This window comes from Aotus nancymaae, unplaced genomic scaffold (genome assembly GCF_030222135.1).
Source record: "Aotus nancymaae isolate 86718 unplaced genomic scaffold, 86718_ANA_hifiasm-v0.15.2.pri h1tg000032l_0, whole genome shotgun sequence".
Taxonomy (NCBI): domain Eukaryota; kingdom Metazoa; phylum Chordata; class Mammalia; order Primates; family Aotidae; genus Aotus; species Aotus nancymaae.
This window is the reverse complement of record NW_026988445.1, coordinates 22,423,324-22,447,496: the sequence shown is the minus strand read 5'-3', so window position 1 is coordinate 22,447,496 and position 24,173 is coordinate 22,423,324. Positions and strand designations below refer to the sequence as shown.

General features: G+C 36.3%; 1 protein-coding gene across 1 annotated transcript in view; it reads right to left on the bottom strand.

Annotated features, from left to right (window-relative positions):
• Positions 1–24,173, bottom strand: part of RYR2 (ryanodine receptor 2) — a 784,705-nt gene that overhangs the window by 487,086 nt on the left and 273,446 nt on the right. The window contains exon 3 of the mRNA XM_064383634.1: positions 11,935–12,039. Within this exon, the coding sequence (XP_064239704.1) occupies positions 11,935–12,039 (105 nt within the window). The remainder of the gene's footprint in view (positions 1–11,934; positions 12,040–24,173) is intronic.

Genomic DNA, 24,173 nt, shown 5'->3' with positions numbered 1-24,173 from the left:
CTCTTTGTACTTTTTTCAGTGGTCTAAGGACAGTTCTAAGGTTTCCTGTTCCAGGACTCTTCTACAGGTCCACGTGGTTTTAAGAGTTAATGCTTCACCATGAACTCAGGGCTCACGTGTGGCCTGATCTCAGAAACCACATGAAAGTAATCAGGTTGTACTACCAGTACTGATCTCAGGTTCACTATCAGAATGTTCCATCTGGTCCCTGTAATCCTCAAGTTATATAGATCCTGCTGGTCTTTGCCCTTCTCTTACAGTTCTGGGATTACTTGCCAAAAAAAGTGTATCTTCTCAGAATGTGTGACTGCTGTAATCACTAAAGAAGTTGTGTGAGCTGGATGAGGTGGCTCACACCTGTAATCCCAACACTTTGGGAGGTCAAGGTGGGAGAATCATTTAAGGTCAGGAGTTCAAGGCCAGCCTGGGCAATATACCAAGAAGCCATCTTTACAAAAAAAAAAAAAAAAAAAAAATGTTTTAATTAGCCAGGCATGGTGGCTTGTGACTGTGGTCCTGGCTACTCAGGAGTCAGGAGGATCCCTTGAGAACCAGCACTGGAAGCTGCTGAGACTATGACCAACACCACTGCACTCCACCCTTGGTAACAGAGCAAGAATGAACTCAAACAAAAGGAAGTTATTTAACTCAAAAAAAAAAAAAAAGAGAAGATTTCTTTTAAGTCTTCAAATCAGAGACGATATACCAGATTTTTGTATGTGTGCATTTTGCCTTCTATAAATTGAATCTCTAAGTTGCATCTGATTCACAAAGACACCATGACTAGGGATGACGATGTAATTTCTCATCCAGACTGGGACACTTGGGACAGCAAAAGAGGGGAGCTAACAGTGATTAGGCTGTGACCTGGATTGCGTCAGGCAAACAAGGATGCATGATATCCGAACCCAAAAGGTCATTTTCTGACTTTCCCTTTCAAAAACATTCCTTTTTTCCCCACAATAGAGAGGCAAATTCAAAGACAGCTGTACTTAATAGACAAAAAAGCTCTACTGTATGTTCAGACCTGTGACTACAGTAGCAGAAACAGACTTTTTGGTATTTTTCAGCCCCTTCATTTTTGGTCTGTAAATTCCATCCTGCGGTCCCTCCAAGTCAGCAAATATTTCCTGAATATCTAGTACATAACATGCATTGTCTTGGATGTTAGTGGTATAGCAAGTGAATACCACAGACCCAAAGACATGCACTCCTGGGATTTACACTTTGATGGGGATGGGAAGGCAATAAACAGACCAGGAATACATAGTCTTCAGAAGGTGTTGAGTGCTTTGAAGAAAACACAAAAAATGCAGGAAGGCGTCTTAGTTGTTTCTGTTTTTGCTTTTGTGTTTTTTTTTGTAGGGGACAAGATTGCGCCATTGCACTCTAGCCTGGGGGACAGAATGAAATTCTGTCTCGAAAAAAAAACTAGAGAATGACTGACTCAATAGGTTCCACATATCTTTAAGTCACTCATAAATTGCAGAAAAGTTTATTACAACTGAATGAGAAATGTACCATGTTATTTATTTGCTATCATATGTTTATAAATAACTTTTTTCTATTATAAACACACACAAATTGAATGAGACTAATCAAATAAAATAATCTATACATTCAAGATTCATAATCTAAAACAGTGCCTAACTATGCTACTGTGATTAAATTACATGCTGCTTAAATTGACCTCCTTATTGAGTTTGATGACAGAGTCTGGAAACCACGTCATTCAAATACTTAGTATGGAGTATCCTTGGCTTCTGGGTAGAAAGTTGTCTTTCTAGAAACAGAAAGACAGTAAAACTGAAAGATGCATCCTTCAACCACACACAAATTTCCACATTCACCTAAGTGATAGATAATTGTTACTCAGTGAATATTTTTAGCTATGGGCCCTTGAGGAGATTATAATCACATTCACATTTAAATCACTGCATCAATTTTGCAGATGAAAGGCAGGTACATATTTATATACAGAGCTTTGGACAAGATGCTGGCTAAATATTACATTAATGAGTAAATTTGTGAATTTATTGGCATTATAACCTTATTATTGAAGTACTATTTATGCTTTACCAGGGATGTTTCCGAGTAGGAAGGTAAACAGAACACAGTCTCTTAAGTTACACTAGATATTTGAGAATGGAAGTTTCAGACATAAATAGCTAGTAGCATCATATTGTCTGCAATATGAACACACCAATCCATTCAGCATTTCAGTTATGAGGATGTACAAGGGGGCAGTGTTGAGTAAGTAATTAGATCTTTTCTCTGCTCTCTCATTGAACTATTTACTATCAAAGCAAGTTCATATCACATTATATTTATCTTCTCTCTTTGTTATTAGATTGCTAAGATTCTCAAGAGCAAGGAGGCATTGTTATTCATCCCTGTCCCCCAGCTCCAGAATGCACAAAAGTAACTCAATCTATTTTTGTAGAATGAACACTGTGCAAATGAGTCAGGTGGAGAATGAACAGGTGCTTTCTATTTCTCGGCCATGGAGACGCCTGAGCACAGAGTTAGATTTCTTTTCACTTGTTGGTCCTAGTTTGGCTCAGGAACATGGAGGGTTTCAAATATAAACATTTCCAATGAAAGCATACAGATGCTGACGACACATCTGCTACATGATGCAGCAATGTTAGAAATTATCTGATCTTCATTTCCCACACAATTCTCTTCCTTCTCCCAATAAAAGAACCTCGTTTTTAAAAATATCCTTCCCTCTTGCCATCTCCATGGTCAGAGCCGGTTGTTCTGGCCCCATTTTCTCTTGTGAATAAATACATTAGCTATGGGTGTGTGACAATGAGCATGAGGGAAATTCTACCAGGGAGTTCCTGGGGAAAGCGCCTTGCTTTTAGAAATGAAAGTCAGCTCCTTTTTGTGCCTATCGATGATGTGGACTTTGGATATCATCCCTGAAATTCCCACAAGGTATTTGGTAATCAGGAACCAAGCAACACAGAACAGAGCAAAGAGAACTACAGACATCTGAGCCAGAGCCTGAATCAACTAAATCGGAATAGTCTCTTCCTCTGGACATTCTGTGTCCTTATTTTTTTGAAACCATATATAATTAAGTGGTAAAAGATGACAAGACGGTATATGATTCCATCTACATAAAAATATTTTTATGCCTAAAGTATAGATGGCTATATACCAATCTTTTAGCTGTGGCTACCTTAGGGGGGAATAAGGATTATGAAGAGAGTATTTTTATTTTATACTCATATATTAATATTATAAAAATAAAACATTTCAATGATTTAGAATTTAAGTATATTTGCATATTGCATCTGCATCCATAGTAGGCACTGATTACTTTTAACAATGGCATTAATTAAAAATAAGTAAATAAATACATGATATATATAAATGCAATTTGTTGCATTCCTATTATATTCCAGGCAAGCATCTTCCTGAAACACAAACAAAAAGTAGCGAGTGTGGTATTATTTTTCTTTGTTAATAGGAGCCTGTTCAGTCTTTGGCTATAGTCTCTTCAGTGGCAGATATTTATACTTTAAATAGTGCAAATATCTACTACATTTACACTATTTAAAGTATGGTCACAGTTTTACATCCTAAGTCTGTATTTTGATGGAGTTTAATTCTATATTTTACTGGAGACTTATACAGAGCAGATTTGAAAATGGATGAACAATATCAAGCGTCAAACTTCATTCTTTTCCAATGAGTCATGAGCGCAGCCATTTGAGAAACTTACTTTTAATAATATACAGAACACAATTTATATCATATGAACCACAAAATTCATCAGCTCTTCCTTTTTCCTCCACATTACCCCAATGTGCTTTAATGGGAAAAAAGCAAATGGAAAGAAATCATCAATATAAAACTCAACCAGAGTGGACAAAACATTAACTCTTTTCATTTTGATCCTTGATCTATCTGCCCTAGAGCTTGAACAAAGAAGCCTTTACAATGTAGAAAAATAAGGATATAAAAGAAATACTAAGATCTGCTATGGGAACTGTGACCATACTTTAAATATTGTAAGTATAGTAGCTATCTGCCACTGAAGAGACCATAGCCACAGACTGAACAGGCCCCTATTTTATATATATATATATCTCCTTTTTTATTTATTTGTGATTGATGCCATTGTTAAAAGTAATTAGTGTCTACTATGCATGCAATATGCAAATCTACTTAAATTCTAAATCATGTGATTAACTACTGAAAACTCAGAAAACCTTCAGAGAATGAAGCTGTTAAATACAAAATGTATGAATCTATGAATTGGTATGTACATAAGATAGACTGAAATTCATATTGATCGGTTTGCAAGAAAATCAGACCCCTGTCAAATTCAAAAGTATACTTTTCGGTCATTTTTTAACTAGATTGCTCTAATTTTCATTTGATCTTGTCAATAACATCTTACTTAAGTTCAGTACTTCCATGATAGGGTAGGCCACATAATGGCACCCCAGAAACATCCATGTCCTAATCCCTGGGACCTGTGAAGATAGTAGTAGGTCACTGCTGGCTTTGAGGATGGAGGATGGGTCAACAAGCCAAGAATGTAGGCTAGAAAAGGCAAGGACACAGATTCTTCCCTAGAGTCCCTGGAAGCAATGCAGTGCTGCCATCTCCCTGATTTTAGCCCACGGAGACTGATTTTAGACTTGTGACCTCTAACGTTAGAAGATAATAAATTTATGTTGTTTTGAGCTACCAACTTGGTGGTAACTTGTAACAGCAGCCATAGAGCAAGTACAGCTACAGCCTTCGGGTAATTGAAGGTTTTATTGTTGTGGGTGTTCACTTTTTTGTTGTTGTTTGTTTGTTTTTCAAGACCAAGTTTCGCTCTTGTTGCCCAGGCTGGAGTACAATGGCGCAATCCTGGCTCACTGTAACCTCCACCTACCGGGTTCAAGCAATTCTCTTGCCTTATCCTCCTGAGTAGTTGAAATTATAGGCATGCACCAACATGCTCGGCTAATTTTTGCATTTTTAGTAGAGACGGGGTTTCACCATGTTGGTCAGGCTGGTCTTGAACTCCTGACCTCAGGTGATCCACCCACCGCAGCCTCCCAAAGTGCTAAGATTACAGACATAAGCCACCGCACCCAGCCTGTTTTGTTTTTATATTTTTCCAGAGATTATAGTTGTTTTCCTCAGAAGGATCAGATTTGGTAGGAGCTTACTCAGGCATATTCAAGGCAGAGACCATCACAATGGTGATAGCATACACGTAGTGCTTCTTCTGTGCCAAGATTGTTCTATACACTTTACTTACATCATGAAATTCTCACAACAATTCTACAAGGGAGATGCTATTATTTTCCCCACATTATAAATAAGAAAACTGAGGCTCAGAAAGGTTGAGTAACTTATCTTACCAGGAATTGAACTCAGGGAGTTAGCACTACAACCTATGAGCTTTAACCACTATGAAAAAATACACAAATCTTCTTCATCTTTTGCTCTTGCATTTATAAAAAATGATGTTAGATGCAATTACCTGTGTGAAACTGGAGCTTCAATGTTTGATAAATGCGCTTTTAAAAAGTAATTTATGGGGCTTCAGTGTTTCAAAATGTATTTTTTAAAAATGTATTTACTAGTAAATTTAGCCAGTTGCTTCCTAATGCTTTTATTTCTTTTTAATTGAGATGGAGTCTTGCTCTGTTGCCCAGGCTGGAGTGCAGTGGCACAATCTGGGCTCACTGCAAACTCCGCCTCCCAGGTTCAAGCAATTCTCAGGCCTCAGCCTCCCTAGTCGCTGGGATTACAGGCACATGTCCTCACGTGTGGCTAATGTCTTATGTTTTTAATAGAGACAGGGTTCTACCATGTTGGCCAGGCTGTCTTGAACTCCTGACCTCAAGTGGTCCACACACCTTGGCCTCCCAAAGTTCTGGGACAACAGGCATGAGCCACCGTACCTGGTCCCATGCATTTTGAATGCTCTTAGAGTACATGTCTTAAAGAGACAGGGGTTTTATAAAAAGAATAACACAAGGGTTTTATTTTATTTACTTTTTGGAGATGGAATCTTGCTTTGTTGCCCAAGTTGGAGTGCAGTGGTGCAATCTCAGCTCTCTGCAACCTCTATTTTCTGGGTTCAAGTGATTTTCCTGCTTCAGCCTCCCAAGTAGCTGGGATTACAGGTGCGTGCCACACACCTGGCTAATTTTTGTATTTTTCATAGAGATGGAGTTTCTCCATGTTGGCCAGGCTGGTTTCAAACTCCTGACTTCAGATGATACACCCGCCTCTACCTCCCAAAGTGCTAGGACTACAAGCGTGAGCCACCATGCCCGGCTGACACAAGTGTTTTACTACTCCACATTCTACAGCTCCATTTTTCATAAAAACTGGACATGTCTGAGTCTCAGCTATACCTCTGTTAATAATTAAGTCATTGTAATATTTTGTACTTTGAAGACAGTAGATAATTTAGAAAGAAGAAACATTACTATGGTTTCTTATAAAACAATAAGCCATTTTACTAAACTGAAACATAAAAACCATTTTAAGAATATCTCTAGACATGTTTTGGATTGTCTTTCTGACAAGCATAGTTTTCTATTAAAATTTTAAGGAATTGCCTAATGAGCTCAAGTTGTTCCCTGGAAAAAATTTGAAATGATTTTTTTTATTAATAGTTTTAATATTACTTCTAATTGTTTTGAAAATGATTCTAAAAAGTGCCAAGAAAATTTAAAGGAATAACAAGTTCCACATACATAATTCCTTCTTCATGCTAACATAATAACTATATATATATACACTTCTGTAACATACATGAAATTGTACTATAATTGTTTTTCTATTCCTGCAGTAGTAAAGTCATTTGTGATAAAAGACACATTTACATTTCTATACATAGAGCCTTCATAAGATAGAAATTATCTCTAAAATTTTCAAAAAGTTAGCACTAAATGATAATTGGATTTATTCAATATTTAATTCAATATGATTTGCTCATCACAAATAACATTTTTAACATTACACTGTAAATTTTATAGATTTTTAAAGTACATTTATAACTTACAGTATGGTAAACTCCCAATACCCATGATAATGAGGAATATGTAGCAAATGGATGAATGATCCAAATCATAATCACCTAAAGTATAAATGTTAATCTATTTCTCCATCAAAGATCAGGATGTAAGGAGCAAAGAGTGGTTAATTTTAATTTTTTTCTAGTTTAATCTGAAATATTCTAACAATAAAGGGACCAATAGTCAAGTGGCCATAAGCAACAGTTGAAAAGGACAGGGTCCTACAATTTCCTCAAACAATTAAATCGAAAGATAGAAAGGACACTCAATGTTATATTTTAAAATATGCTGTCCTAAACAGAATATACAAACCATATATTGGACTCAGGGCATTAAACCAAAGCAATGTCTTTTCAACAGGTGATAATTATTATAAATATTATTTGAAACAGAATTTTCAATAAATTTTCTGGACTCCAAAACCAAAGCTCTTTCTACTATACTGTGTCACCTCTCACTTGATATCTGTGCTCATATGAGATGAAGTCCTTAAATCAAATTAGGCATTACAAATAGAATTGTATGAAAGAAAAATGTTTGTCATAATATTGTGAATTAAGATAAAATGAACATCCAAAAGCACAGTATCACTAAATTATGAAACTTTATTAACTACAAAACACATGGAAATAAGCAAATGCTATCATCACCTCTGTAATCTAACACTGTCATGACATCATTAAATGGGCAAACTACATGTGCCAGAATTGGTTAGGATACTGGGGTCGAGGAGAGGAAGTGGGAATTGGACTGGCTATGTCCCAGAGAAGGAAGAAAGCCGTCAAGGCCAGAGAAAAGGCAATCAGGAATTAGTAACAGTCCAACCCAGGGAGTTTAAAAGTATACAAAAAAGAGTAAGTAAAACAATAATAACATGCACCATCATTTAATAATCACTAAGACTCAATGACAAAGTTATCTTTCCCCACGCCATAGAGCTAACCTACGGCAGAACTGGTATTCTCAAACAGTTCTCTAAGACAACAAAGCCCCCGTTGTAACCCTCTGCTATATCATCCATACGCAAAATGGATCTGGAGAGCAAGAAGAGAAATACAGAGGTAGATGTGGAAGTGACGAGTTATCCAGAACCACATAAAACCCAGGGGAGAAACAGAAAGGACAGCAGAGGCAAGAACGTGCACACGCAGATGCCCAGAGACAACTGGGCCAGAGATGGGTGCTGCTCAACAGACACCTTCTCCCTCTTGTGTCTGCCTACTGTCTCCATCCTCAGGATCTAAAAGGTTGTGTGGGCAGATACTGAGATCATCAGGGCTTGGCCTATTTCCTATTGCCATGATTTTAATAAGAATAAAAGCTAAATGATATTCAATGTAATTATATAGATATTGGATCTAGGTCTCTCTCTCTCTCTCTATATATATATATATATTTTTTTTTTAAATTAAACAGACATTTTAGAAAATCCACTTAGATGAAATCCTTCAGAATGATTCTGGTGCCACAAAAATATGAGTTATTTTACTAATAGTCACAATAAGCACCTTTTTAGGGAACCCAAGCTTTATAAATGAGGTAATGTTTTCTCCCATTTCACCTGACCCATCTCTTCTGTTATCATGATAATTTTCATGATTTACTTCGTCACAAATGACGTTGGGAGTTTTTGCTAAGTTTCCTTAACCATCTTGTGAAAACCATGTATTTATGCATGACCTTAAAATACTAGCAAAATGGTCCTTAACCACAAAAAACAAAGACGTGGTTTTAAATGAAAAATTTTTTCCTTATCATCGCCAAGTGTGTTTGTATTGCTATGTGCATATGATAGCCCTTTAGACATGAAACAGTATCAGTATTATTTAATTTACTCAATTACATAAGGAATTAAAAAAGAATTATTAAAAAAAGAACAAGGCTTTGTAAAGAAAATTGACTATGAAAGAGTTGGGAATCAGCAAACACAAGGTTCATTTTGATTCACTGTTAAACTGAAAGAAAAGAAATGATTTCATGAAAATTCACATTACCTTGCTGACACACTTCATCCTAGAAAAAGTGTCTCTTTGTTTAAGCAAACTACATATGATTTATTAACCTGGAGACAGTAATTTGATTGATAAAAGGGTTCCCCATTAGAGATCCATAATGAGTGTAAAGGAACATTATAAAGCACCGGAAAAAAATTTTATTTGGGCCAGGTGCGGTGGCTCACGCCTGTAATCCCAGCATTTTCGGAGGCCAAGGCAGGTGGATCGCAAGGTCAGGAGTTTGAGACCAGCCTGTGCAAGATGGTGAAACCCTATCTCTGCTAAAAATACAAAAATTAGTCGGGCATGGTGACATATGCCTGTAATCCCAGCTACTTGGGAAGCTGAGGCAGGAGAATGGCTTGAACCCAGAAGGCGGAGGTTGCAGTGAGCCAAGATCATACCACTGCACTCCAGCCTGGGAGATTCATCTTAAAAAAAGAAAGAAAGAAAGAAAAGACATTTGAAGTCCAGAAGACTTGGTTCCTACAACTGCAAGCAGCATCCATGGATCACATATCATTCACGGATCACATACCATCAGACATGATATTTAGCTGGTGTGCACTCTTTTGAATAAAATGGTTAAGTGGAAAACATCTATCCTTCTTGGTAAACTGTTGCTTCCCCAAGTTCCCACAGTGCTCCCTAACCCTGACCACCCCAGACGTCCTCCAGGACACCCCCCATTGCTCAGGCTACCTCCAAATCCATAAATATGATAGAGACTTCCAGAACCCTTCCTCCAATGCTGTGGCTGCGGCCATGCTAATTAACTGGCAACACCCATAGCAAGCTAGGAATGAATATCATTCCTGCCTATATATAATCAAAAAAACTCAGCAGTATGAGAGAATCTTTCATTTTTCCCTAATATACAGTACCCTGTTGAACTATTTGACATTGGTTTCTTTCTAAAAGTTACTAATAACCAGAAATAGGTTTCAGCTTCATGAAATGTATTTCTTCCTTGCAGCAGATTTTTCTCAAATTATACTTCTCAAATTAATATCTTACAGTAACCATACTGGGCTTTATAAAATAGTATTCAACACATCACAAATTACTACTTTATCTGTGATAGAGACATTCTAGAGCGTGAACAATTCAAAACTAAATTCAGCTAAATAAAAATATTTAAGGAGATCCAGAAATTCTAACTTATAAGCGTCTTAAAAACATAAATCCTAGAAGCTGGGTACAGTGGCATGCCCCTGTAATCCTAGCTATTCCAGAGACTGAGGCACGAGGATTGCTTGAGATCAGGAGCTCAAGAGCAGCCTGGGTAATTAGCAAGGCCCCATCTCAAAAAAAAACACAAATCCTAAAACAGTATTTCAAATTGCTTCCTATATTCTAAGAAACTTTAGAGTTTGCCTAGCCCAACTTCATGATTTGAGGAAGATAAAAGATCTTTTGTGTGGAAAAACAAAAAAAAAGATTTTCTCAACGTTGTCAAATTTAAAAAGTGAAGCTTAGAAACATAAAAATTGAATTTATGGCAATTTAGTCCTAAGCTGTTATCTATGAAGAGAGATGAAATCGTAAGATGCATTTTTCTAAATGCTAATGCCAAATAAAAATGATCTTTCTTTATAAAGGCAGATTTGCATATCAAAGTTGATGTGACTCAGGGATGTTTAAAAATCAGGAGGGGTTATTTCAGGTGGAAATGAAACTAAATTGAGTATTCCTTTACTTTTTCACAATTTAAGTGTACCCAAAAAGGTTTACATAAAAGAGGAGAAATTTTTAAAAGAAACTTTATATATCTTAATAATTTCAAACTTTGTTTTAAACAAAAAAGAACCTGAAAAACTAAAATACAATATATTTGAAGCTTTTTGTATAATAAGCTTTTAGTCTAACATCAAATAAAAATCACTGAAGTTTCCTTTCCCTACTTAATAGTATACTGCTAAAATTTAAATTAATTTAGAATTAATCCACAAGTCAAGTAAAGTCCTAAGCTGCATAACACTAAAATTTTAGAAACTACAAGGCTGATTAAAATGTTATGACTGATCACTCATTTCTATGAATAATCACTTATGTATTATCATTTTTTAATCTCTTTACTTATACAGACCAGAGTAATGATTAATAACAACAGCTATATACAGATCAATAATGGCAAAATAAAATTTTCGGTTTTATTTATGGAAATAATATATTAAACCAGTAATTACGGTACTAAAAAATAAAAATTAAAAACCTCAAAATGAAAATTTGACCATTAATCCTCCTGCTGAATTCTAAACTTTAATAAATTGGTTAAAACAGCTCAGATGTCAGTCATAGCAAGTCTCATTGAAAATAAAATAACCCAATAGGCTTTGAAAGAAAAATACCTGCATTAGACCACATAACAATTTCAGTTTTCAGAAGAAAATGATTAGATGTTTGCAAAATTACAATTTACTAAAGCCATTATCACCAAAATTTGGTTCCTTAAAATATATAACAGTGCCATGAAATTTTACTTGCCATGGAAAAAGCTCAGAACACAGTCACATAGCGAGAGGCATTTGCCAATGAAATAAAGGTTAATGACAAGTAGCCATGCATAAAGCTATGAGTTAAAATAACAATAACAGTTCTGAAAATGTAAGGAGACACAGAAATGCTCAAAGAATGGTCTATTTTAAACCACAGACATAAGCACAAGGTCTAGTGACACAGATCACATCAAGGTTGGATTTTTTTTTAAAGTTTTCAAGACACCACAAATATGCTGGATAAAGCAGAAAGTCAAAGGTAAGGAAATTCCAACTGAAAGGGCATTGACTTGTTTCAGCAAAAAGAAAATCTCTGACACCTGTGAAAGGAATTGTTCCTATAGTAGGTGAGTTCATTAAAATACTACAAATTGACATAAATCCGGTACTTGCCCCTTCTGATTTCTCCACGGTGTTAGCCAACATCTCCTGCAGGGCCCGGACAGAGAGGGACTGCTCCAGCACGAATGTGCAGATGGAGAGGTCTGGGGGTACATTCTGTACAGAAAGAGGAAGAGCCATCAGCAGCAGCATCTTCATCAAGCATCCAGACCCAGCTTACCTTAGCAGGCTCCAGTTTCTTTCGTTGAGTATTCGTCAACTTTCCACCGCACGTTCCCCAATCAACAAGAAACACTGTCATTACTCCTCACATTTAATACATTTCAACCACCACGGACAGCAACAGCTGCCATTTATTGAGTGCTTACTCTGCATTGTCTTGGGAGCTTTATCTAGAACTCCTGTGGTCATCTGTAGTAAGGAATATTACTATCACTTGTGTGAACAGGAGAAACAGAAGTTAGGTTCCTTTTCCAAAGTCACAGAGTTATAAAATTTCCACGCTAAGGAATAAAATCCAGATTTCTCTGACTCTCTCATGCCTTCATTTCCAACTTACCTTTCAGTCTGCTAATAAAAAAATTTAAAACATAAATAAAAAATAAAGGACAGAAAAATAACACGTCTCAAATTAATATCAAAGTCAAGCAAATATAAAATTGAAATAGTATAAAATATTCACAGACACAGATTTCTCCTTAGCCACAAACATGGCAATTACCTCGTTTTATTCAAGTTGGACGCTATATTTTGCCTCTAACTCGGAGTATGGTCATTTGGCAACTGTTCTGTGTGTATGTATATTGCTTTATTTTTTCATCCTCCATTTGCTTTCTCTTCTCTTTCTCTTAAACTTCTATCTCAATCAAAACACTGCAAATTCTCAAAAATCTCAACTCAGAAGGTGAAGGAACCAGGATAAGAGTTGACTGGCTGTTCACGACTCAAGTGATGCGTGCACTAAAAGCCCAGACTTTACCACTACACAATATGTGCACGTAGAAGAGCTGTACTTGAACTTCCTAAATATTAATCTATATAAATTTTAATTTTTTTAATTAAAAAAAGGCACATGGCTGTAGCCCCAACAATTGAGAGGGCTGAGGCAGGAGGAATGCTCAGCCCCAGGAGTTTGAGGCTGCAGTGAGCCATGGTCACACCACTGTACACAAACCTAAGGGACAGAGCAAGACCCTGTTTCAAAAAATAAAAGTAAAATCGATCACCCCGTCATCTACATTAGGTATTTCTCCTAATGCTATGTAGATGATGGGGTGACGGATGCAGCAAATCATCATGGCACATGTATACCTATGTAACAAACCTGCACGTTCTACACATGTATCCCAGAACTTAACGTATAATAATAAAAAAAAACACAGTGCCATTGACAGCCCAGGTGGTGAACTCCATTTTCACGTTAAGTTTTTTCCTATTTTTGTAATGTGACTGTAATTTTACATAGAAAGGAAGCAAAATCTTCAAAGATCTCAACATCATTTGGGCCTATAACCTATCTAAATGAAAAAAAAAATTTTAATTATCAATGCCACCAACAAATATGCTTACTGAGCACTAAAATAATAATAATAATAAAATAAAATCAAAAAAAGGAAGATAATTCCATTTGTGTGGCTAAATTGTGAGTGCATTTCTTTCTTTTGTTTCAATTTATGGAAATGTTTTCCAATAAAGACAAATAACAAAAAATAACTAATTGGTGAGTTAGAACGGTAAGTTACGAATCCTGTATGCTTTTGCTTAGATAAGCATGATCCAGTATGCAGTCCAACCAGGTCCAAGCAAATGTTCAAAGGAGGATCTTCACAACAGAAGAACATTACGAATACATTAAACACAATATGTAAGCAAGTTATGCCTTTCTCATAAAAAGAACATTAGGAGGATAAATATAAGCTGATGCAATGCATCAAAATTACAATTTACATTGTTTTAAGTTTTTATTAAATTGAACCACTACAATTGGAATGATTTTTCATCAGCAGCATAAAATGATGCTTTATGGTTGCAAGGAAGAATTAAGTAATGGAGTTCCAAAATTAAAGCTAAAATTATTTTATGGACAAATGATGGTCACAATAAGGCCACGAAGCTTACGCGTACCCCACAAATCCTCCTGGTTCCCATGTTTTGTTCTGTTGGGTTTTTCTTAAATAAAATTTCCTTTTCTGGTTTCTGCCATCCTCCTATCACGGGCTCCTGTTCACCCAACCCAATCAGTTTCCATTCCTGCTCCAACAGTTTCAGCCAGCAAAGAGTCCTCTCAAATCTGGCACAGCTAACTGCTTTTACACTCTGCAGTTGGCCAGAAAAGGGCTTTCTTTCTAAAATTCTCATATAAAAGTTCAAAGGCTGGGAAAAGAACTCTCTTCTACTTTGAAATTTAGGAATACATGCTCTTAAATTTAATTTTTAAAGTTCTAATCATACTAATTATAGTCTCATGAGATCAAGACAAATGCGTATGTAAAAAGAAAATCTGTTAATGTAAGGTTTTATTTCACTTGTATCCATTGAAAATGAGAGGGTTTATATTTTGGCAGTGCTGACAGAGCACTATGTTATTAAATAGTGTGCTGGTGAACTGACTCGGAAAAAAAAATCCCTTCATTTGTAGCATTTGCCCATTCCTGTGTTGTAAATACTCCAATCACTGCTGATTTCAAAGTATCAACGTTTACAAACCGGCTTACAAAAATCCAAAATATCTCACCAGCAACTCTTGGCGGTTTGTAAGAGCTGTTTTCAGCATGCCATTAGATGATTTCAGACAAATATCCGTTAATTGCTTTAGAATCAGCATATCCGAACAGTTAAGAGCATGGATCCTGTATACAGACCACCTAAGCAAAAACACTGGCCTCGTTACTTATTAGCTGTTAACTTTTATAATCCTTGGTTTCCTTCCCTAAAGAAAATGGATAATAATTATACCTTTCTCATAGGGTTGTTATGAATAAATGAGATGTAGAGAGCTTATCACAGTATCAAAAGAACTTAAAATAAGTGAGCTATTATCATTAGTTTTGCATACTGTAATTCCTCTCCATTTCTGGAAATTATGAAGCACCACTCATTTCTTAAAATCAGTTCTTGCATGGAATCTACTTTGTACTAATAGTGTTTAAAAACACAGATCTATAACTATGCACCTGTTCATAACATCCAAAATCTTCCAGTATTGTTAAGAAAAGACAGTTTCCGGTAACATTTAAAAGTTTATATTCTGGGTGCATTTCAATTGTTTCATGCCTCACTTAGAGCAAAATGTTAAAGTAAGGATTGCTATAATATTTCATATTATTTTAAAGATCCTTGAAAATCACATGGGTTTCAAATGAATTAATCCTGTCAAATGAATTTTATTTTTCCACAGAGCAACGAGCCTCCTATAGATATTTTTCCAAACAGTGGGAGTTAGCATAAATAAACACGCCAACAATCTTCAAAGGCAATTCTCTGTCTCTTACACATGCCACCCAATTTGTTCTGAGTCATCTTCACCAAGCCTTCTCTTTCTCTTTGTACCCAACTACCCCTACACACACAAATGTATTGGAAAAGCTGAGACATTTTTTAAAAATCGTGTTTACCTTTCAGGAAAACTTAAAAGCAGTACACATCAGAACTTTGTAGTGTTGTCTGTTTTGCTCTAAAGAAAAATGGTCTAGCTATTTTAGGTAACAGAATCATCAGCATAATTTGGTACCTTTTAAAGCAACGAATGAAGTATTTCTTCATTTAAATGTGTATGTCTTCAAAGAATACTAAAACTTGTACAGTTATACCCATGGTAGCATGTTGAGCCTCTGTTCTCACTTCCCAAAAATAAAGCAGCATCACTGGAAAATAAAGAGCCTCATTCATTCATCAAATATCAACTTTGATAAATGGCCCCAAACCAAAATGATTCCTAACACCAGGAACGGCGGATAAGGTAAAACATTCTATAAACATGTAGAGTAGAGGCTCCCGTTTGCAAGCATTTGCAAATTATCACCTTTTCCTTAGTCTTAATTTGTTTTTGCTCAAGTCTTACTACTGAGAAAGTTAGTTTTCAGAACTTCAATATGTAAGACTTTTCCTCACCCTTACTGTGAGTGCGCTACCAAATGATGAGAACTTTCATATAGTATGCTCTGCATTGTAAGCGCTTTGACATACCCAGTCACATCAGAACACAAAACCAAAAACTGCAGCTAAGCATGTATACCTACCTGCCTCTTACACATCACATTTGATGTTTACTTGTAGTGCAAAAGTAAATCAGAGAAAGAGATTTGGTCTGTCTAAACGTCTGTGTCTATCTATTCTACCCAGAACAGTGCCCAAAGCAAGCTGGCAGGAGGTTAATAATGCTTTTTATATGGAGATGACACCAATTTTATCAGGATGTGTAAACTAGACTTTAAGCTGGCAGCATGGCTATGTGCGCTCGCTCGCTCGCTCTCCTCCCTCTTCTCTCTCTCTCTTTCTCTCTCTCTCTCTCTCTTTCTTTCAACTGATCACCATCCTCCCCTGCCTGGCAAACATTATATTCTCTTAGAGAGGAAAGAAAATCCCAAGAATAACCACAAAGCAGCATCTGGCTTTGCTGGCTCTGGGGAGGCTATGTAAAATCAATTAGGTTTCCAACTGAAGTATCCATCAAACTATTTGGCTTCCAGATATGTATCTGCCTAACCCACTTAAAAACCTATTGAAACATGTCATTACCTTAACTGAATAACAACCAATAATTTAGGACTATATAAGCCCCATTAAGCCACCATCCTTCTTATTATTACTGTGTAAAAACTGCATACTAATAAACTATTCTGTTTCGCATCCTGATGCCTTTGCTTATATTTTTCTTCTCCCTCAGCGCGAAGGTCCCCATCTCTGCAAACTATTTCATATTTTTAAATCACACATAAAATCACACATAAAAACATCTCCTTGTAGGGAAGTCAAACAACACTGAAAAACAGAAAATTATCTTTCCAAATTTAATTATACTCACTTTCCCTTCCTTTAGCTTTATACTGTGAGTATTTCCATTTTCTTCTATGCATTTACATGTATACATATGCTATGTATCCACGGCAGTAGAAGCATTCATATCAAGTAGAAATACATAGATTAGCTTTTTCCATTAGTGGGTTCACTCTATATAAATTACAGTTTTTAAATTTGCTGATATATCTTGGAGATCAGTGTCTGCCAGTAAAGATATACCTGCTTCATCAGCATGACCACTACAGAATCTAGATATACCATATTCCCACTGAAGATAAATCTAAGTGCTCTGCCATGCAATACTGTTATCCAGCTTGGATCACACTGCACCTCACAACCAGCACCAGCGGCAGCTCTAATACAATGATCTACACACAAAAAATGTTCAGTGTTTGATAAACCTCAAACTGCAATTTCACCTATTTCTGGAAAATTAAACAGTTGCACATACTCTATAGGGATACGGGCAGTTAGAGCCCTAATGACAAATCTACTTTGGTTTGGCTATTTTATTTACCCTAGGTTTCTAGCACAGAAGCAAACAAGTTAATTACGCTCTTCAAATTGCCTTTCAATTGGGCTCCAAGTGACCTTTGGCATAACACAGGTATCTCAAAATGTATTTTGCAAATTAACGATGCAGTAAATGTTGATAGTTTGACAGCACAGAAAAGGGTAAGTCACTGCACCAGGAACACCAAATTCAGAGCCAATGGGTAACTAGCCAAGATACCTCAGGGGGGTCAGGCTGAGCTTCCCTACCTATGAAGTGGAAAAAAAATACTTACATCCTACTTCAAAGATGCTGAAAGAAGAAAATCAATGCATGATAATCTGGACGATGCCAATAAGTTATAATTTTATCTCCCTAATTTAAGAAAACCCTAAATCAGATTGAGAGCTCAGAATCAGAGAGAGATAAATTAAGAGAAAAGCTGTTCTTCCACCAAGAGATGTGAAAACTGTATACTTTAAAACTGAGCAGATGGTCTGGAGTTGAGGCAGGTTTGTTTTTGCTCAGGCACCCATCTGCTGCGAGGCCTTCAGGAAGGCACTGTCACTGCTGAGGGTCGACTTCTCCCCAAACGATGGAGATTTCAAACTCTATCTCCTCCAAAAGATAAAGTGGTGGTGGTTGTTTTAATTTACCAACCAGAGGCATGAACTAGGCAAAATGTCACTTACAAGATGGGGAATAATACCCTTTAAAATGTTTATATATTCTCCAGTGACAAAAAAAAAAACCATGATGTTATATCCCATTGACTCATAGGAAATACCATGGAAAGGAAGCACCAGGCAAGATCTAAGAATCTTAGTTCATTTCTTCCTCTATACGTTGCTTCAAAACCCCAATCGGAACATTTCACCATATTCCCAGTCTGGAAATGTTATTTCCAGAGCTTCACATTTTGGGCTGTTCATAGTTCTCGGTAGTTTTTCTTGTCATGTTCTTTTTCCCTTATCCCATTTTGCACCAGAGGTTAACATGATTGCCTCTGAGAAAGAAAGATTTTTCCTGTGTTAACTAGTTCTTTCAGGTCAGTTTTTTGAAAGACAAGGCTAAATGCTATCCTAACAAATGAAGCTGATGTCTCTGGGTTTTACCGGTCTTAAATCCTTTGAATCTTCAGAAAAACTCAAGTCATTCCCTTGGCATTCTTGACAACAGTAAGGTCCAGGTGGGAGGGGGTATACTAACAGGTTTAAATGAGTGGTAATTAGCAGTACATTGCCACTACAAAGAGCCACAGCTGTGCCAACTTAGCAGTTAATTATGAAAATCCCTAGTGGATTGGTAGCATTCCATATAGTTTGCTCAGTGTTCATTTTGCTCCTTGACATACAACTTTCATAATACAACACCCTTTAAATCTAATATTAAGTAGATAGGCCAATTCATCTGATTTTTACAATTATTTTAAAATTCAGATGTGTCAGTGCAAACTTGACGAACGATTCCATGATACCTCTGTAATTCTAATGCTATAACAAGAATGTTGACTCGGGTCAAATCAGTTCACAGGCATCTTGAGAGAAAGCCATTGTCCATGAGCACACAATTACATGGAAGTTTGCAGCAAAACACTCAGAGAGAAAGCAGAAAAGAGACTTCTGCTGCTATGAATTGAGCCTCAAGATAATATGTAAGTATCTTGAAAGTCATATATGCAACCTAATGGTTCATCAGATGTAGGCTCTTGCCTCTCAACATTGCTAATTCAAATTCATTTCAAGCAGACTAGTTTCTATCCTATTATTCATGATAAAAAAAATCAGTCATAATCTCAATAAAAGCTCCACATACCAACTCTCTGAAAAACAAGTATACTGAACAAGTATATCAGAATTATGTTTTGAAAAGTGGAATTCTAGGTTGAGAAATCTACTATTTGAAAAGTTATGGAGTCTTACTACTAAATTCAGAGAGTTGAGAGATCTCTGAATAAATGGATAAATAACACACCACAGACAAATAAATAAATGGAAAATTTGAACCACTGTTGCAGTTTCTGTAGCCACAAATTACTCTGGAGCAAATTTTCACAATTTACTCAAAAGAGGTTTGCTTATTTAAAAAAAAATTAACACTATATATACACACACATGCACACACACACGTGTGTTTATTACATATGTAGGAAGCATCTGGCATCCTACATGTTAGCCTATTTATGATAACAGGGATCAGCAATAACTAAGACAAAAACAATGTGTGGCCTAAGTATTTGTAACAAATACTTGTTATTTGCAGTAATTTCTCAGCTTTGCGGTCTGCAGGATCTCAGTGAACCACAGACTCAACACACTTGTTAGAGCCTTCAGTGAAAATTTCTGTGGAGCAACAGTGTTGTCTCTAGGGAGTTCTGTGAGGGCTATTTTGTGGAATCCATTCATAGGTTTCTTACCTGAAATAGTATCTGGGACAAAAAAATTTTTTACAGTAACGAGGTCAACTTAATTGTCTGCAATATGACCTTTGCCACAGTACCCAGGGCCCCCTGTCTCATACCCTCCTTGAAAAAGGAAAAAGAATTCACACAAACATATAGATGAGGGCAACCAACAGATTCTAACTTATCTAGAGTTTCACAAAAAGTCAAAAGGAGAAGAGAAAGGTGAAGACAGAAAGTACGGCTCCCACAATTCAAAAGTTGTGTAGGTGATAAGATGATGTCTTCAAATTTAATTAATTATGTAATACAGTGCAGATTCATTCAGGCATAACCATACAAATACCAACCATCTCACTGTTTGCAGGTGTCTCATTCTGTGAAAATGAGTTGGATTAATTTCATCTAAATTGATTTGAAATCACGAGCTAAATTAATTACTCAGTATCAGTTTGAACAAATCAAGCTGAAATCAACTCAGTAACACTGAAACTGTCCTTATAAAATTAATAAAATTAAATTGCTAGGTTTTCAATAAAAGCATACCCTTTGAGTAGAAGCATGGCTAAGCATTAACTAGCTTGCCCTGTAGCCCACTTCCTCATAGGTACTTACTGCTTAAAAATCAGGTACCCCCTGTCACAAGGTTGTTATTTCTGTAGATAACATCCTTAACATTAAGAAGCCGCATGTTTTCCATGCTGAGATACTTTCCAGATCCTGTATTATTCTACTGATACCAGCCAGGCTGAAGACCCCCTCTAAAGAACTTACTCAACGTAAAATTACAGCTCATTCCCAATGCCCTAACTAATAGGCAGCCCCCAGCTCCTCGGCCCTCTACGTACCAAAATTCCCTTAAAAATCCTAGTCCCATATTCCTCCAAAAAGAGGATTTGAGGTTCCCTCCCACCTCCTCATTTGGGTGTCATTCTATTATTAAGCTCTTTCTCTGCTGCAACCCCCACTGCTTCCGTGTACTGGCCTGTTATCACTCAACGACAAGGAAGCTGGTGATCCTCTATCAACATCCTTGGCTCACTTTCCCAGGTTCTGTTTAAAACACATAAATTCTAGTCATATTAAGTATATGGGAATGATGTTCTGGGAAGTTGGGTTCCAAGTTAAGAAATCTGTTATTTAAAAAATAATGAAGTACAATAAAAACGAGAAACTCCAAGCAGACCCAGACTGAGACATTCAGCATCTTGGAATTCTTGCCAGGAGTTATATTAGCATGACATTTCTATGCAGTTTCAAGAATATAAAAAATGTAGAGACAATTATGCAATTAATAATAGCTATATCACTTTTTAAGGGGCCTCTTTGTGTTAGGTCATAATTCGCATCATGAAATAAGTATTATTACCCCTATTTTAGAACTAACTAGTGAATCAGAACACTGAATGACATATCTTAAGCCAGAAACTATTAAAAGCCCTATCTGCTTAGCCTAAAATTCATACCATACTGTCTCCCTCAAGGTCATATCAGCCTGCCTCGCAGTTATTTTCTTTTTATTTCCCTGTCCATTTGTGGCAAAATTTGTGATGATAAAATAAACCTAAAGTGACAGAGAGTCTGCTCAGCACACACACACACAGAGAATGGAGTCATGAATACCCTCCACTCGATGACTTTGGCTTAAAGGCCATTTTAGAAGCTTGTAGCCTCATATGAGCTCCTCTGGGAAGGTACTAGCAGGAGCAAAAGTGCCAGAAGGCAATAATATTGTGACCCTTTCTGGATGGATGTGTTGTAGATGTATTTGGATGTAGAGGGCTTTCCTTTGCTGACTGCAGATGAGTCACCATTTCCATGGAAGATGTATTTTCTGGTTGAAGAATCTTGACGATAGAGTTATATATGGTGTAATTAAACAACTAGGTCAGGGTATATATCTTAGGATATGAGGCCCAGGAATGCTATATGGAATTGAAACTAGAGCTGTATTTGTGAGATGTGACTCTGACTTAACAGCAGGTGATCAGGAGGTACTCCAGGGCCCTATTAAGCCTTATAGACTATAAATCTATAGCTGAAGCTAATGGAACACAAAAAAAACAGTAACCAAAAATTCCATCTCAACCTATAATTTGGCTCTGAAGGAGTCTATAGGTAGTACAAACAAATCAAAGAATATTTTTGGAAGATAACTCTAGCAGCTGGGTACCTGATAAGATACAGCCATGATGTAACACTTTTTTATGCTGAAGGATCTATTCAGGGTAGATAGAAATATTTATGAGCTGCACTGCATTTTTTTAAAGAAATTATACGCACCTCCCCCCATGATCAAGTGAGAAGGTTGGCAAATCTTCTCCCTAAAAAGCCACCTGGATAAAATTGACAAAAATAACATCTTCAGAGCTGTGGGAATTAACCAAAGGCATACAAAAATATAAGAAACTTTTATGCTTAAAAACTGATGAAATTTGGGTAAGAACAGTAAATCTGTGGTGTTCTTCCCTGGGGCTCCTCCCATCTCCCCACAGCGCAGCTCATGTGGAGGTTCTACCATGGCACAGGATGGGCTAGCTGTGAGAAGCAGAAGCTGTGCCACCTTGTCAAAGGGGCCTCACTTGATTTGGAGCGGATGCCAATGAACACTGCACCATCTATGAAAGTGACACATCCCAGGGAGGTCCAACAGATCTGCTAGCACACACCTGGTGACCCTCTACCAACTCTAACTCAGTATATTTTTGACTAAAGTTGCACACATACAAGAAAGACACCTAAAAACCAGCAGGAAGTAAATCTTGGGTAAACTTGAAAATGACCTGAAATTCTTATACACTTCCCTATCCACACACAGGTCCACTGGTAGAGGACTAAAAACTTTCTCCTCAAAGTGTCTGAGTACAAGCTCTGTACCATCATTGCCTAAACTCTAAGATATGAAGCAACAGGGAAGTCCCTAGAAAGCTAGTCTTACCATAAAAGCAAGAATGGTTTTTTAAAACATTAAGCAATAACGTTATTGGCCACACATCAAGGAGAGACATTTCACAGACTCAGGCCAGGCAATTTACTAAACAAAGAAAAAGTAAAACCCCGCAGCAACAACCTTCAGTAGAGACAAAAGAAATCAGGGTTACATTATCTAAAATGTCCAGTTTCAACAAAACATTATGACGCAGACAATAAAAACCCAGGAAAATACAGTCATCAGAAATTCTCTAGGTATCTTGACAAAGGTATTTAACAGGCAAAGACTTCAAGGCAGCTATTGTAAATATTTTTAAAGAACTAAAGAAAAGCATGCTTAAAAAATTAAAGTATGGAAACAACAAATCAACAAATAGATATTATCAAAAAGGATGTAAAAATTACAAAAATAAACCAAATGGAAATTCTGTATTTGAATACAATAACTAAAATAACATATACAGAGGTTAGATTTCAGATTGAAGAAGAATCAGAGCTAGATTAACAGAAATCATTCAATCTGAAGTACACAGAAAAAAAAATCATTGACAAAAAAATACACAGAGCCTCAGAAACCTGTGGGATAACGTCAAGTGCATCAATATATGTGCAATATGAATCTCAGAAGAATAGGAGAGAAAAAAGCGGTTAGAAAAAATGCATTTAAAGAAATAATCAATGGCCCCAAACTTCCAAAATGTGGTGAAAATATTAGCTTACACATCTGAGTAGCACAACGAACCTCAAGTAGGATAAACAAGGATATCCACACCCAGACACACTGCAGTCAAACTGTTTTCATGACAGTCAAAGACAAAACAGAAGCATTGAAAGCAGTAAAAGAAAAATAATACACATCCCATCAAATGGAGCATCAGTATGATTAATGGCTGACTTTTCATCTGAAAAAAGGGAAGACAGAAGGCAGTGAGATGACAAAGAATCAAAAGAAAAAAATCTTTTAATCAAGAATCTCATATCTCATCTTTCAAAAGATGAAGACAAAATAGACATTTTCTGATAAACAAGACTGAGAATTCATTCCTAGCAGAGTTAAATACAAAAAGAAGTTCTTAAGGAGCTTCCTTCAAATCTAAAGAAAGAAATGAAAAATATCAGAAATTGAAAATCTGTGGATTAATATAAAAGACTCTAAAAATTTTATTTCTTAACATCTTTAAAAGATATAAGAATGTATAAAGAAATAGTTAAATTGTTGTAATAGTATATGATTGGTTTAGGAACTTGTTTGTATGATGTATGGTTATACATATATCACAAACAGTATAAAGAAAGGAAAAGGGAATGAAGCTATGTTGGAGCAGGTTTTCTATTGGAATTAAACTCGTATGATTCTGAAGTAGAAGTTACGATGATGTTATGATGAATTAAAAGTATGCATATTGCAGTCCCCTAGTACATAAGAATTAAGAGCATAACTTGAAA